Source organism: Silurus meridionalis, chromosome 17, assembly GCF_014805685.1.
Source record: "Silurus meridionalis isolate SWU-2019-XX chromosome 17, ASM1480568v1, whole genome shotgun sequence".
NCBI classification, from domain to species: domain Eukaryota; kingdom Metazoa; phylum Chordata; class Actinopteri; order Siluriformes; family Siluridae; genus Silurus; species Silurus meridionalis.
Window position 1 is genome coordinate 5,396,788 of NC_060900.1, and position 17,997 is coordinate 5,414,784.

At 35.6% G+C, this 17,997-nt stretch overlaps 1 protein-coding gene across 1 annotated transcript; it reads right to left on the minus strand.

The window, feature by feature from the left end:
- Positions 1-43: 43 nt before the first annotated feature.
- On the minus strand, positions 44-17,706 carry rasef (RAS and EF-hand domain containing). The gene is given in 18 exon segments (XM_046872203.1): positions 44-2,243; positions 3,010-3,086; positions 3,241-3,360; positions 3,499-3,613; positions 3,872-3,953; positions 4,542-4,689; positions 5,368-5,499; positions 6,128-6,401; positions 6,838-6,908; positions 7,127-7,208; positions 7,379-7,447; positions 9,698-9,813; positions 10,681-10,758; positions 11,093-11,188; positions 13,246-13,336; positions 14,307-14,453; positions 17,155-17,258; positions 17,260-17,706. Coding segments are annotated over 18 exon segments (2,022 nt in total). The 5' UTR covers positions 17,374-17,706; the 3' UTR covers positions 44-2,137.
- Between the last annotated feature and the right edge of the window lie 291 nt (positions 17,707-17,997).

Consider the following 17,997-nt stretch of genomic DNA (forward strand, 5'->3'; position numbering starts at 1 on the left):
AATTCAAAATACATTGAAATTTGAACACATTATAAAAGGCAATGGTTAAATTTCCTTTATTACAAAAGTTCTTGGATGATTACAATTATATAAAATAAAATTATAACATTTGGATTGGAACATCTTTTATAAACATCTTTTTATAATCATTTAATAATACCATTTCTTCACAATAGATGCATTTCATAATGTATAAGTAACAAAACATTGTATCGATTATTGCATATTTTAAAGGTGCACAGTATATTAAATATGTTGAATATACAATAATTTAGAATATACTCTATATGATAAAGTTAAATTTCATTAGCAAAAAAATGCAAGACAGTCTAAGCAGAGCATTGGGATTACATGATGGCGAGGAAGAATAAATAGGTTAAACAATGTTACGTTGGCTGCCATTCTAACTTGGCTGACACTGAATGTGCAGTGGCAGTGCCTTCTTTAAAGTAGTAAAACCGGTCAAATATTCTGCAAAATATTGCAGAAAATCTTCAGTAGGTAATCAATACAATACATAAAATGTGCATACTGTGATATATAGTGTATAGATTCTTAACAAAGTCCTGTTTTAAAAATTGTACACATTCTCTGAACCTGAAGAAATAATGTCTATATAACATTAAACCATCATCCAGAATACAATAAATCCCACTTTTTGTAAGTTTGTGTCTTTGATAAATTGTACAAGGAAGCTGGATTTAAAAATTACCTCAAAAACTCATTATGGTACAGTGTTGCTACCTGTTCATATGAATCGTACACAGATTCATATAATGTTGCTTTGTATGAAAAACAATAACATATGTCCTACAGTTCTAAAATTGTGGCTAAAATTATATCTATATCAGTTAATCAAGGTTACATGCGAGCATTGTTAGGATGAGAGCGTTATGTCAAAATATAGTATAAATACAGAAATGAATAATTACATCTATATTTTAGAAAATATAAGTAAAGACTGTCGACTCACTAAAATTTAAATAATGAGATTTACATTTTATATAACTCCATAATATGCAATATATATGTGTCCTAAATTTTTACTGAATAATAAACAGAATAACATATAACAAATAAACAACAACAACAAAATCAAAATCCACATTGTCAGATACAAATGTCCTAAAAGTCCTAAGTCCTGATATTCCATGCCTATCATTTAATATAATGATAGGATAACTCATTATACTCCTAAATATTCTTGCACGATTTGAATCTTTTTCTTTGTTTTTTTTCATTTTTTTACAAAACTTTTTTAGCCACTAAATTATTAAAGGTTTGCATAGTTCCTTAACCCGATTTTCTAATGTCAAAGAATGCCAAGGAAGGATTGCGTTTTTTTCAAATGTGCAAAAGTGTATGTCGTGTCTGTTCAGTGTGCTTGCATTAATAAACCGAAGTGGAAAATGCAGTGTACTGTACATGCAAGTGAATTACTGAACCTGAAAGTCGATTCAGGAAGTAACTGTAAAATGACACCAAGTTAGCTTAATGGCTAAGTCTGATTTCATCTATGTTTTCGTGGCTCCAACCAATCAGAGAGTAACTCAAAATTGAAAGCTATTGTTTTCACAGTAAAGTTTTTTACTCTGTCTATAGAACACTATAACTATAAGGAATATTTCTAAACTCAATTATTTTATGCTCTTACTGACAGTTTTTCACATTCATTTTTTTATATACGTTCTGATATACTTTATGTAGTTTTCAGGTGTCTGTTCGAGATAAGAAATATTTTTCATTTCATAAATAAAAATAGTGATTTCTATCCCTACTTTGTCACATTACTTACAAAAATTATATTTTTTTGTAAATAACTCACAACATGCATACCAGTCCATTGCAAAAGACCTGTTAGAAAACGCCAAGAGAAAAGTTGGACCCTCATGGAACTTACAAACTCCATTAGTATCCCAACTCACATTATTGTGCACTTCTTCAGTTATGCCAGAACAGAGTTAATATTTGATATGCAGCACACACAGTGTAAAACATGAGACTCTTCAAAGTTCGAGGTAGGCTGCAATACAGATGTGCATAGAATTGCATACTGGTCTCCAACAGACAGATGCCATCTTTCTGAAACAAGCGTTTTAAATCACAATGCATGATAAAAAAAAAAAAAAAACATGCATTATGGCCTGCAGCACACTGAGCTGGAGATCTTTGAGCTGGGGCTCCCAGATAGACTTGGCCCTAATGTTGTATGTTTGCGTTCCTGTGCATGTTTGATGACCTCGCTGTGAAAAAAAGAAAAGAAAAACATTATGATGTGACAGTTATTGATTTATGTGAGAAATTACTATCCACCCTCTTCTGCATACATCAGCTTTGAGAAGATAACAACCTTACGCCTTGCTAATAATCTCACTCACAAAAAGAACAAGATTTGCTGGCCAGGATTCAAACTTATACACTTTGGTGTTGTGACAGTCAGGAGAAGTGACACTTTGACATTTCATATATACTATATTTAGTTCTTTCATAAATTTAAATTTCAGTTTTCCTTTTGCACAGGTACAGCTCTAGCATTAGAGACCCCTAAAAGGTTAAATGGATTAACTGGGAACAGTATATAATTTTGTAATAATATATTATTGAATATAATTAATACAACATATAATTATGTAATAATAGCATCTAAATATTGCTGTTGATAGAAAGGGGCATTTTTGGTCTGTAACCAAAACATATTGTTCAAAATTGATCCAAACCCTGATGACTATGTAAAAAAAACAAAAAAAAACAACGACACAAGGCAGCACAATGAGTCACTGTATATATGTGTTGTCTACTTAAACTGTCTAGACACGGTTTAAGCAGATCTGCTGCCCTCGTGTGTTGAAACTACTTTATTACAGTGTCTCCAGTTTGCTCTGTAAACACAAGGAGTTTGTTTTGATATAATGTACATGAATGTATTTAGGATATGCTGATCTAGGTTTTATCTTGGGGGTTTAAGCATGGCAGATATCTAACTTTATTCCTGTGCTACGAGAGACTCACCGTGCTAAATGAAGCACTGCCTCGATGATATTCGAGCCATCCTTTGCACTTGTCTCACAGAAGAGGGAGCTGTAAGTCTGTCAAGAAACACACACACACCACTTTGTACCTCAAACTCTGGCATTTTGTTACAGATTTTACCCTGGTAAACATTCCTTTAATGGGACAAACACTCTATACACATACACACTTAAGTATATGAGTTAGGCATGTCATAGTGAGTCCCCTTACCCTGCCCAGTTTCTCTCCCAGGCTGGTTGAGATGCAAGTGACGTCATTCTTTAGAGCCTGTTGCCGCAGATCTGTCTTATTTCCTACCAGCATTATGGGGATTTTATATTGGGACACATCCTGAAAACGAGTGGAGATTATGTAAACACCTAATGTACACTTTATTCATCATATTCAAATGAGATCGCTATTGAATCTTCTTGCTGGTCATTAAAAATGCCAAGAGATTCATTAAAGGTGATAAAATATCAGAAATACCTCTATGGTGTCGACCCATTCTCGCACATTTAGAAAGCTCCTCTCGCAGGTCACATCGTAAAGCAGGAGAACGCCGTCAGCCCGCCTGAAGTACGATTTTGCAATGCTTTTGAACCTGTCGAGTAGAAACCATACTTATTCACATGACTGCAACCTACCCAGTGTAAACAATGTTTAAGACAATAATGATGCTAAAGATTCTGTTCAGAATGTGTTTCGCTTTAGGGTTTTGACTAAAAATGGGTTTAAGCATGCTAAGACTGTTTACTATGGAATATTTTGGGCTCCAATGTGAGGGGTTGGGAGTAAGGTGGATTATTTTTGGTGGTTCAAAGATACTGATTATTTTCATGACCATGCTTTAGCTTCTCACCTCTCCTGACCTGCAGTATCCCAAAGCTGCAGCACTGTCGGCACTCCATCTACGACAAGGGTCTTCATTTGGAAATCAACACCTTAACAAGAACAAACACAGCCGGCATTTGGTATCTGATCCTCATTTATTATCTCGTTACAAAGACACATGTAAATATTAGGAAGCATACGGTATATGGAAAGCATGAAAAATGGGCAAGCACACCAAGCACACTGCTTCACTGTGTTTGCAGTGGCCACTTTCAGCAAAATAATGCACACTGTCTAACTGGAAAAATTGTTTGGGAAATGTGTGAGTAAAAATGAGCTCAAAATGTTAACGTGGCCCCCAAGTTCTCTATCAAATCGAGTATATCTGAGATGCACTGGGCCGTACGATGAAGGTCCTACCTCACAACTTACAGGTCGTACAGGACTTACAGGACAGATGCTTGGTGCCAGACACCACATTACGTTTTTAGAGGTCTTTTAAAGGCTCAGAGCTGTTTTGGTGGTACAGGTAGAACCCACACAATATAAAGCAGGTGATTTTAATATTATGGCTAATCAGTGTATGTGTAAATATGTAAACATTTCTGAACCTTATACTCTGTCTTCCATTTCAATTTCAATAAATAAAAGTGCTTTTTCTTTTACATCTTGTTAAAAAAACACTCAGTAGCACTTACCCAGGGTGGTGCTGGTGATGCCTTTAAACTCATTTTTACAGAGACGTAGGAGGAAGCTGGACTTGCCCACCGCGGCATCACCCGCTAACACAATCTTATACGTTTTCGCCGATGCGTGAGCTGTCACCATCGTCTCGTTCTTCAGTTTCTGTAGGAAAACGTTTTTACCTTACTTTTTTGTTTAACATGTTTCATCTGGGAAGGTTTGCACTTTATTGAACAGTACAGAAAATAAAAAAATAGGGTTTACTAGTGTGGTGTAAGAAATGAAACACTTAGGGGCATGCTCAGACAGGAAAATAAAGCACAATATGATTCAGTCTGTATTTCCTCATATCCCTTGCCAAAGCTAACAATTTTATATTCCGTTTATTCATTCATAAATTATATTTAATGTTGTGGAACATCCAAGCTAGTTCCTGCTTCGTTAATAACAGTTATCAACGGTCATTTATTCACTAACCTCTGTTTCTCATCTCTTGGTCTTAATGATAAAAAAAAAACCTGTAGGCAGCTTGCCATGTTACCAAGAAATCTCAAAATTTGTTGTTACTAGAGAAATGGTAACATATTACAATGAGCACATTAATAAAATGCTGTGATTTTCTTCCGTCCAATCAGCATCCAGAATAGAGGTATAACCCTTGCTATTTTTTATTTCTTAGCCCGAGAATTCCACCTACACTGAATTCTGACTGTGTATGTTTTCCCTCACATTTAATAGCTGGATGCATTGCTTGTCTGCTTATTTAAGATTTATGTTTAATCTTGAGTGTTATGATTTAAGTGTTTAAAGTTTACAGTGTCACTGTAATCTCACTCGTACCTCGCTGAAGATTGGTGAAAGGCTCTTCTTCCCTGGAGCTGTGATGTCTTTTACGTCGAGCGAATTTAAAGTCATGTTCATGACAGACTCGCTGTCTGATTCGCACCGTGGCTCGTCTCGGACTTCTGGCACCTTGGAACACCAGCACACACAAACACATGGATTTAGTTCTGCAAGATTTAGTTTTGATCATGAAAAAACAAAACTAACTTCTCTGCAATAACGTGCTTGTACGTGAACACAAGCGCAACAGTCCTACAAGTTGTTCTCTAAAAAGTGTTGTTCGAGATCCACTGCATGGTGGTGTGTAAACATTGCTTTTTCAGTTTTTGGCTTTTTTGCCTCACATGAACAAGGAGAACAAAACTTGTTCCAGCATGACAGTGCCCCTGAGCACAAAGCCAGCTCCGTGAAGATAAAGTTTACATTGGTGTGAGAGGAAGCTACTGAGTGGCCTGCAATAGAGCTTTGACCTCAATCCTATTGAACACCTTTGGGATGAATTGGAACGCTGACTGCACCCCAGGCTTCCTCACCCTACATCAGTACCTTACTTCACTAACACACTTGTGGCTGAATGAGCACAAATCTCCACAAGCACACTCCAAGATCTAGTGGAACATCTTCCAAGAAGAGTGACGGTTACTATAGCAGCAAATGTGGAATTGGATGTTCAAACTTTTGTCCATATGTGTCAAATCGTATCAATAATAATAGTCCATTGTAGTGCAAACATGTCCATATGTGTGTAATCTCCCACCTCCGTATCTGAGGTGTCTCCCGAGCAGCTGAAGGCAGCTGTGTTTGGGGTGTTTCGACCCGTGCTCCCCTGCTCAGAGTTGTAGCCATTGTTGGAGCGCAGAGTAGACAAGCCACTGTCTATGTAGCTTTCGTCTAGGCTGTCCACCTCACAGCTGCTCCGCCTGCGCATGGGATCGCACAGCGCCAGAGCATAAGAATCACTGCTCTGGGTTTGCAGGCACTCAGCTATTCGCAGCTGGTCGTATTCATCATCCGTGTAGGCCTTACAGCACCTGCAGAGCCAGTAATATTATACATGTTATCATTTCTATATTGATGACGATTTATACCATTACTGACATGGGTTTTCTGTTTATAGCTGGTTACTCCAGTGTTAACACACAAATCGGTTGGTAAAATAATGACTGTCAATAGTATAACAGCATATAACTTGTCTCATGGATGTTTTGTAACTATAAATGGATATAAAAAAACATGTTGTGGCATATTTAAAAACAAAAAGAACAATCAACTTGTTGTGTTGTGGTGGTAAGAGTAATTATAAATGTGCTGTTTAAAGTGACAAAGTACCACGATTTTAATATTTCAGTGTAACTTAGATATTTACATGTTTTTGTACAGTGTATACTCACATATAACATTTTATTTTTTTTTATACATTTTTTATACATTTTAAGTCACAGATAAAAAATCACACTCTGGACATACCTTTCAAAATATGGAGTGCTTGTGCCTTTTGTCCTGTCGATGGTACTTGCAGGAGACAGTCCACTAACTCTCTGCAAACATAATTAATTTGAAAAATTTTTGACATTTGACACACACACAAACACTCATTACACCTTCAACTTGCTGTCACGCTAATCCCAACCTTCTTAGCGAGATTAGGACAGACCACTGTTCATTTAAAATTTTAATCCATCTTCAAACTCACTTTAGTTTCTGTTTAGGCACAACCTTGTGTACAGAGATCAAATGATCGTGTTTAAGCATTCACCTGAATCTTGTTTTTGCTCTGGCTGTTCTCCAGAGTCATACGCAGACCATCATTGGTGTCGTGAAGCTTCCTGTTTGCTAATCTAGCGGCCAGAAAAAAAAGAAATTAAATAAATTGCACCTTATTTTCCATGCTTGAACAAACTATAAAATCCTTCCCGTTGGTTTTTTTATTATGTAATTATAAATTATTGTTTTTTTATTATGTAATTGGTTTTTATTTTGGTTTTATTATGTTCTTATTTGTACTTACTGAAGAATCTCAATCTGCCTCTCCAGGCTTTCCCTCCCCTCAGAAAAAGACCTCATTAGGGCTTCATCTCTGTTAAAAGATATAGTAATAATAATTGTAATTAGTAGATTAAGAATGATCATGTAATACTGGCATCACTACTTTATTTGTTACCCAAACCAGATTAAATATTTAGATAGAATTGCAGCTAATATTTGAATAATAAAATTGCAACAAGAATAAAGAATTTTACACCTCAAGGAATACATCAGCATTTTCAAATCTCTAATATCTAATCCCCATCGACTGCATGAGGAACTTAGGTTTAATAACCATGAACAGGAATTTTTGACACTTTTCCATGTACTGAGAAAAAAAAGGAAAAGCTGCTTGCTTGAAAGTCTGATTGGAGGTTTACTAAACTTTTACATGGGAACCACATTAAGAGGTGCTTGATGTGTATAATTTGCCATTTGAGTAATTTTCTTTTTTAGAAGGAAGAGTACGGTTAACACAGAAGTTTCCATCTGACTGCAGATTAACAAAACCTTCAGGAAACAGGAAATAACGAGAATGACCCTTTGGCCTGTTATGCCAGTTCTGGAAAGTGACATTAAACTACATAAGTATGCATATGTATGTCTCGGTCACAGAATATCATATATTGCAATAGAAAGTATATATAAAAAAAATCTCGAAAGTGAAAAAAAAAATAGATGAAAATTAGAAAATCTTAATTCCAAAAAGCTCTAATTACAAACTGAATTCATTAGGCTTACGAATATTTTTCCTACAGCATGCAATTCTCCAATAACACTCACTGTGTGCGGAAACTATATTGAGCTAGCAAAGCTCATCTTTATCCAGACTGTTTATACTACCATGTGTTTTTTGAATTGGCTTCTTACCAATGTGATCTTTGCTGGATGACAGCCTAGACAGGTACAAAATGTAAATAAAAACAGTGCCACATTGAACATGTTTTGTGAAACATGCAGGGTGTCCTGAAAGTCTCCAAACATAAGGAGAATAAACACCTTTTAGCCAAAATCCTAATTAGTTTCGCATGTAGAGTTTAAGAATGCCTTTGAAAAAAAATCCACAGAGAGCCAGGACAACATTCAGCACAAAAATCTTTTAAATAACCACAATCAGTGTTCACAAGATGTGCTAAGAGATAAATCTACACCCAATTTTCTATTGAGATGAATAAAGTCTGTCTATCTATCTATCTATCTATCTATCTATCTATCTATCTATCTATCTATCTATCTATCTATCTGTCTGTCTGTCTGTCTGTCTGTCTGTCTGTCTGTCTGTCTGTCTGTCTGTCTGTCTGCAATAGTATAATAAACAATTTTTGGCTAAAACATGACTTTTCATCATGAGATTTCCATTTTTATTAGGTTTAAAGTAAAAATAAAAATTTTTGCCCAACTTAAATGCACATACACTACAGTCGCTGTAAAAACACTGCACTATTCTATAAAGAGTGAACAGCAAGAACGTCAGATCCACTGAAGCGGGCATTTAAAAAGGTCTCGGACTTAGTTGCTGAGCAACAAGGCCACCAAATTCCTCATGTGTGTGGCGTCACTCCAGGATATCCTGCTCTTATGATGCTAGAAGAGCAAACAGCAGTGGGAGTGGCCAGACGCTGATAATGCGCAAAAGGATCAGTGTCTTTACGTGTGTGTGTGTGTGTGTGTGTGTGTGTGTGACTCACTGAAATTCGTCCATCCCTGAGAGTTTACCTAAGGACTAGTACTATAATAGTAACAAAACCACACCCTCACACTTTCCTCTAAAAACTATTCATGGTTTATTTTATTATTATTGTTGTTTTTACAAAAATATATATATATTTCATGTCAGTAACTTCATGTATTACCTTCTGTACCTACACTGTAATATGCATATAAACCTTCCTTTTTATGCAACTATCTAATCATGTGCAAATAAAAGTTCATAGCTTTATGTTCAAATTCAATATTATAAATCCACGGTTGTGAAAAATGCTTATTTGAGATTGAGTCAGTTTGGCAATTCTTCTATAACATCTGTCAGCAGCATCTCTCAATAGCATCTCCCCCCCACAGAGCTACTGCTCACCAAATGATGTTTGGTTTTTGAATCATTCTTTGAAGATAGTTGTGTTTGAAAACACCAAGAGAAATCATCGTGAAACACCATGTTGCGCTGAAAATCGTGCCACGCTCTGGCACTGAGGCCCATTTTTCCCCCTTACTGATGTTTGATATGAAGATTTACTGAAGCTTTTGACCTGAATCAATCAATAATAATAAATAGTCACTGAATTAATAGATATATAACAATCACCGTTCAAGATTGATGCTCTGGTCAGTAAGATCACTCTTGGCGGAGTCCAGCTCACTCTGTAGAATTGCTATACTGGTCTGTGACTCCAGCAGTTCTTGCTTCAGCTTTTGGTTTTGCTGTACAAGATACACACAAAAAAAACTTTTATCTAACTGAATCAATGTATTAAAATCCTTTTCACAGTACAAGTAAGGAATAAAAGTGTTATTTGGAAATACTCAACATCCGCAGCCTGATAGGACATGAAGACGTTCTCAAAATTTGTTAATTTCCTATAACATAGACAGCCATTTATGGAAGATTCCTTCTCCAGGTGCAAAACAAAACAATAAGTGGAGACTGTTTTACACATCTTTGTTTTAGATGTGATGGTAATGTTTGAATTAATTCCGACTGTCTTGTTTTTAACCTTCATGAAAATCTGTAAGTCCAGAAGTGTGCTCGCAAACAACCTGATATAAAAGTTCATTTTCTCAAAATTGGCCAATAAAATGATATGATTTTAATCATAGTGTCTGTCAGGTTTCATGAATGTAAATTTCTGTGAACAAACCAAAACCATGCAAGAACATTAAATATGGATTTTTCACGATTGCAGTGTCCAAATGTATTCAGTTCCTAATCAGAGCAGCTGAACAACTAGAACATGCTGTAAGAAACTGTGGATTAGGACCTGGTGTGATCTGGAAAGGCCACACCACTGCGACAGGGAAACTGAATGAGCCAAAACACAAAGGAAAGCACTCATGCCTGGTATCAGGTTTACACTCAGCTCTAGAAACTATGCAAATTATAGGGTGGGAAATTGAGTGGATTAAAATGGAGCCAACATCAGACAAAAAGGGTCCCAAAGAATTTTCTATGGGTGGTCACTTCACTGGAGTAAAGACGTTTTCACCAAAGGTAATTAGACAAGGTAAGTCTCTGTGGGAAGTACAATGATTTCCACCATCTGTCCAAGTAAATAAATAACCGTAACATACCAGGGTCAGCTCATTATTCTTTCGCTTCAGTATAACGTTTTCTTCTTTGAGGCTGGTGCTCTTGTTCATGTCTTCAACCTGTGAAAGAGATCAAACTTCAGCCTGTGGTTTTTTTTATTTTTTTTGTGACAGTCTATATAGCATTCCAGTAGTCACTTTAAATTCTGATATATTTCAAATAAAAATCTTTTTGTCTGAAATGCTAATTAAATATCTCCTTGCAGAAACTTAGCAACTACATGTTTTTATGTAGACCACCTGCCAAGTCACTAAAGAAACAATAATAAATTAGCATAAACATGCTAAGGTTTTTTTAATCAAAAATTAAAATTAATCAACACTTTTTGTCCAGTCAGATTCGAGCAGTCAACACTGCCGGAGTATAAACAGAATTTAAGAAACGAACGCTCACCATCTGGAGGGTGAGGACCTTCTGGTGTAACTCACTCAGCTGAGCTTCGTACTGGTCTTTCACAATGCTTAGTGCGGCCTCTGCCTTCTTAGATTCCTGAAAGGAATGTAAAATGTAAAGAAACAGAATAGAGTCACTGTGAGGATTCTCTTTCCAACTCATTCATGTATCAACGTTAGCACATTTTCCACAAACAAATATGGCACTATATTGGAACTGGGTGGCTGTAATGGAGTAGGCTTTCTTCAAGCTAAAATGTTTGACCTGATCTGTTCCAATGAATATCGTGAGAAGGCCATTGCTGATGTAAATAAATAAAGGAAATCAAGTATCTCACAAAGGTTGTTACCCCTGAAATTTAGCAACCATTTTTAATATATCTTCTTAAAGGACAATACTACAGAAGTGAAACTTTGGTATATTTTAGAGTAGTCAATGTGCAGCTTGTATAGCAGTTTACATTTTCTATCATCTAAAATCAAGTCAACATACAGCCATTATTGTCAAAAAAGCTGGCAACAAAGTGAGTACACAAGTGATAACAGCTGTACGCTGTTTAACCGTGCAAAGCCACATGTCCTAATAATCATGTTCATGTTTTTGTCTGCTCTACAGGACCATACAAATGTGTGTCTCTTGTATTAGAGCAGTTAAAATTCGGTGCTTTGAGTACAATGCTCTCATACTGACCACTGGATGTTTAACATCTCATTGCAGAGACTCTCTGAGGATTTGAGAATTGAAATTGTTGCTCTCCACAAAGATGGCCGAGGTTATAAGAAGATCAGTAACACCTGGAAACTGAGTTTCTAACATTATATCCTCCAGTTCTTCAAATTCTCTGGTGCCTATTTATCCAAATTTCCATACTCACCATAAAAGTAAAATGATAAGTAAAGATCAAACATTTTAATTAATAGGATCATTAGGAACAATTATTGTTGCCTGTGTTTACAAATGCACACCATCCAGCCAATCAGAATCAGTTTAATTCAACCCCCAAGTGTTTTTATTCCTTACCAACACACACATATTGTGATTTAAAACTAAAAGTGGATGAATATCTGTTCAAACCGTATTCATGCCTTATTTAAAAACATACATTTTGGAAAATGTTTGACCTGATCTGTTCCTATGTAAATCATGTGAAGGAAATTGCTGATGTAAAAAAAAGAAAGACAGAAAATATGTGGAACATGTTTTCATCTGTAATACATTTGCATAAATTTATCTCGAAGTTCTGGGAAAATAAAAAAATACTCGCACTGCTGGAACACGGCTCATGATATAAATAATCACGTTATCAGCTGTTTGTTTTAACTTTTCTTTCCCATGATGAACTGTACTCGATGTTACTTGTTCACTCTAACGCATGTAATACATTTGAAAAGATATCAAATAAATAAAAGTCCACTTGTTGAAAGTATTGCCACCCACCAGACACTCATTGTTTTGTTGAATGATGCAATAAACACACACTGTTTCAAACTAACAGACCATCAGGTACTGTACAGTGATAAGTAACTTAGAAATAAACGTGGGTCAGCTGGTAAATGATGGACCAGGAACAAGATTAGAAACAAGGTTAAGGACGCGAGGAGACCCGAAATTACCCAGACTTCTCAGCCTTGAAAACTGCTACGCCGTAGATAAATAAAGCTCTGGAGCTCATCCAGAAGACTCACATGACAGAAGTGTTTACCTTACCACAGCAGAGTGAATACACCTGTGCTCATTGAGCTGTTATGTTGCGTTATTTAAAATGCCAAAAACAGGATCCCATAGAAACAACACAAACAGTATCACATTATAAAGTTCAACATATCATTGTAAATACACAGATCATGGGCAGGATCATTACGTAGATAAAATGTTTACCTATTCAAAATGCTATTCTAATATCAAATGTCTTGCTTTGGCTAATATACACAAATTATGCACAGATAAACGTTCAGCACCGGCGTGACGTTTAATCAGAGTCTGTGTTCTCGGGTGATGATAGCAGGTTTGGTGCATAGGAAAGCTAGAGCATTTTCTAATCTCAGGAAGAACAACTCTGAGCTTCTTGTCTTCGTCTTTGAACAAATTGCAACGCCTAAACCTAAACACAGTAAAAGCTGGGTTTTTAGAAGTGATGGAGATGCTAGACTGACCTCCAAACGTGTGTTTCTCTCAGCTGCCTGAATGCGCTGGTCCATTTCCTCTTCCATCGCACTCAGCTGAATGGCAGCCTGGTCCTGAGCCCTGCAAACACAATTATATCACAGTGCTGTTGAATTCTCGAATCTGATTGGTCAGAAGGTGTTGATTAAAGTTCTATATAACAGCTACTGTGCTCAAAGCTTAGGCAACTGCATTCATGTTTATGCCGTATAGTCATAAGAAAACATGAACTTTTTAATATGTTTAAGCTCAGAAGAATTTTATTGAACATTCATTATAGGAGTCTCCAGTGTCAGGTCTGTTAAGACACTGGAGGTCAATAAATTCTGATTCAAAATGTCTGATACAAAAGATCTTCATGACGTTGTGTATTCTTGCATGGCCGGGCAGTACAATGTTATATATTCGATTTTGTGAAATATAAAAAGGATAATGCATAAATAGATGTGTCACGCAATTTAACGCCTCCATGGAGTGCATTGTGCACTGAGGATTATTCTGCTTAGATAATGTTTATTTTGCCAGCAAACTAAAAACAAGTTAAAGAATAAATTATAAGATTAATATTCATTTGTCTGTATTTGCACTTATAATGAAGCTGTTGGTGTAATTCTATGTGCTGTTTTTCCATTATTTCACTCATTTTAACATTATATTCTCCAGTTCAAAACATATTATCTTATTTATCAAAATTTCCATACTCACCAAAAGAGAGAAATAATAAGCAAATATTAAACAGGAAAGGTCATTAGGAAAAATTATAGCTGCCTATGTTTACAAATGCACACCAAATGCAGCCAATCAGGACCAGCTATTCAGGCAGCCCACGGTAGGTGAGTTTTTGAGAGTTTAAAAGTGTTTTATTACTTACAAAAACACAGTTCATGTGAAGTTAAGCTATGTTGCAGTGACATTACAGTTGATAGAAATTAGTCTATGAAATGTGTATTGTGGGGGAAGTATATAATCCTGTTTGAGAAATACGTATCCTAATTGATCACTCTACACACATCACTGTACCACTATGGGCTTGACTGACACCTGTGTGTACCTTTTGACAGCCAGCGCCAGCCGCTCCATCTCTTTACTCTGGAGTTTCACCTCTCTGGTGAAGTTTAGAAGGACTGTTTCATACTGAGAAATCATTCTGCTTTCGGTCAGACCGATGTTATGGTACAGAGTCGAAACCTGATCAATCCTGAACGAAAACATAGATCGGAAAAAATGATTAATATGCATAAATATTAAATGACACGATTTCACTTTTACAGATAGCATAGTTTATATCAAATAGTTTATTAAAAATATGAGACAAAAAAATTTCAAATTAACTAAAAATAAATAGAATAATGTATAATTATACCAAAAATCAACCCTTACCTACCAAGTCTTCCTAAAAATAATCAATTCATTTATAAGCCAAATATTAATTGGAGAAATATTATTACTTTCATTCTTATAGGTACTCGAATTAAAATAATAATCTGTAAATACACATATACATTTATTTAACTTTTAAATATCGTATTTGGTCATACGACAATTTTAAATGCTGTCATATTTAATCTGCTTTAATCAAAAATGAAGTCAATGTGTTTAAAAGTGTACCACACTGTATGTCCCAAACTAACCTTGAGAGGTTTCTTTATCAAACAAAAAAACACCATGACCTGTACATGAACTCTGTTCTGATACCTAACATTATCATTCCCTGTGTAGTTTTACTGTCCTCTATTTTCCACTGTCTTTATCTCTTACAGTTTTGCAGAAATTTTACTAGAGCCACTGGAATACATAAACATGTGTGACCTAACTATTACGCATTTTTTCCAAGCCATAAACATGGTGGATAAACAGAGATAGTGTATAAAGAATGTTACCAAAATAGCTTCACGAAATAGCTACTGACTTCACATCATGAAAATGATTAAGTATTATATCATATATAATAAATAAGCGCATTTTCATCGTGGTTCAAGCGTCAAACAATGAATACAAAAGATTGTTACGTTTTCGACTGAGCAAATAAAGCTGAAGGTTGCGATAATAAAAGCGTTACATAATTAATACATCCATTTAAAGTACATGCTTGAGCAAAATATTTTCGAAAACAAACAACATACCAGAAGTAAAAATGTAAACATTTATCAGTGGGAGTATGTTGTATTTCGCTGGCTCAATTTACTGACTCATTCAGCAAACAGGTCACGGTGAGTTTACATACAGGTGTGTTTCAATGCAAGGAGTTTTTTTTTTTATAACTTTATTACATAACTTACAATACTTATTCTCTGACCACATTTTATTAGTTTACTTAAGAATTAAAAAAAACATTGACAAATTAAACCTATTACTTTGAGGTCAGGAAAACTTGTCATTCAACTCATTACTATTAACAACTCATACGAAAATATTTTCACAAAATAATACTCTTTATATAGAACATCCACTGGATATCCCTTCCCATTAAATGCATTTAATAACCCATTAATGTCCATGCTGCTGGGCGTTGTTATAATGTACAGTCTACCTACTGTGAACTATACTGCATATTATAAAACAATGATTTGCTAGCATTGATATTCCTTGTGTCTGAAATACAGTGTTTATTTTCCTGTATGAATGATGAATAACACCTATACGACCTCAATACTTACAATGATATCGATTAACCCAGATGAACATTTATCATAGTAAATAACACCCATATTGATTACTTAAGTCTTATAATGTTGAATAACAACTACACTGTTTAATGTTGAATAACCTGCTAAGATAACTCTAATAATGTTGAATAACACCTACGTGTGTGTAATGAACTCTTTTAATGATATATATTCAGTTCAAATAACTTTTATATTGCTGAGTAACACCTGCATGTGTTTAATGAACTGTAATAATGCTTAATAAACTGTTCATAATGATGTATAACATCTACTGTAGACTTGTTTAATGACCCTTAAAATGCTCAATATTGTTGCAATAACTTGTATAATGCTTAATATCCTGTTCAAATAACGCTTATATTGCTGAATAACACCTACATGTTTAATGAACTCTAATAATGCTGAATAAACTGTTCATAATGATGTAGAAAATCTACTGTAGACTTGTTTAATGACACTTAAAATGCTCAATACTGTTCCAGTAACTTGTATGATGCTTAATATCCTGTTCAAATAACGCTTATATTGCTGAATAACACCTACGTGTTTAATGAACTCTAATAATGCTGAATAAACTGTTCATAATGATGTATAACATCTACTTGTTTAATGACGCTTAAAATGTTCAATACTGTTCCAATAACTTGTATAATGCTTTATATCCTGTTCAAATAACTCTTATATTGCTGAATAACACATGCACTTGTTTAGAGACACTTATAATCTTGGATCTTCCAATAACTCTTATAATGCTGGATTACACCTATAAGTGTTTAATAAAATCTTATAATGTTGAACAACCTGTTCAAATGACTCATATAATGCGGAATAACACCTACATTTGATTAGACACTTAAAATGTTGACAATTGTTTTTATCTATAGTGTTTAAGTAATCCTTATGATATTTAGTACAAATAGCTCTTAGTGTTAATTATTTAAAATAATGAACATGTACAGTGTTGGAGTAAAGTTTACTGTGTTCAGTTAACTTCTACTGGGTTTTATATCCCATTTTATATCTCATTATATGCTTTTTATAGCCATTGAGCTGAATTCAGAACAATGAAGGTGTGTTAGATGAACAGAATTCCTTTTTTTCCCAACTGGATTTTACCTACAGTATTAAATTACACCCTGATGAGTTGCAATTATTATTTATTCATAATAACATAAAGGGTAAATGGAACTAAATGTGATCTAGAAACACTTTGCTGCAGGTGTTTGTCCTCACCGCGGGATAAACCTGCTGTGTTCCCCGAGCCGGTTCTTGAAGTCTTCCCAGGCCAGAGTGAAATCCTCCGCGCCGCTCGGCTCTTCCCCTCGACAGGCTGGACGCGGTCTGGAAGCCGCGGATGAACTCCTCCATGTTGATCGCTCCGTCCTGGTTCGCGTCTAGTTTTCTGAAGAGGTCGTCGATGTCCGCCGAGCGCACGCACAGTCCTGAGCACATCCGCTCGAACTCGCCCTTCTCGATCACCCCCGAACCGTCCACGTCGCACTCGAGGAAGAGCGCGCAGTCGAGCCTCGTCGCACGCGCCGGACTCCATCCACAGCTCGTTCTCAACTTGTCGCCGAAATCCCATGCACAGGTCCTTTAAGACATACTCACTTCCCGGATTCGAAACTTAAATTGAGCGTCAGCTGTCAGAAAACGACTTTATAACAACTTTAAAAACAAAGATTCCTTTACGCTCCGAGCACACCCAACGCGCTCGCGACACCTCCTGCGTCTGCTCCGCGCAGCTCGAGCGCACACTCTTAACTGGCGCTATGTAAACAAGATGCATATCAACCAACAGTGAGTCAAATGCAGAAACTTCTCAGGGACATGGTGCAAACCAGGGAGTCTGATTCAACAGTAATACAATTTAAATATTTCAGGTGTTGAATTAAAATATCACTCACTCTGTTGTATTATTTTTATGCATTGATAAATTAAGCTCCCAATAATTCTGCATTCTTCATTATATATAGAATAAAGATATTAATAGTTAAATCATGTAAGTGGTAACTCAGTAGTTGAGGTCGTGAGATCAAATCTCAGCTTTAACAAGCTGCTATTGCAGGGCCCCTG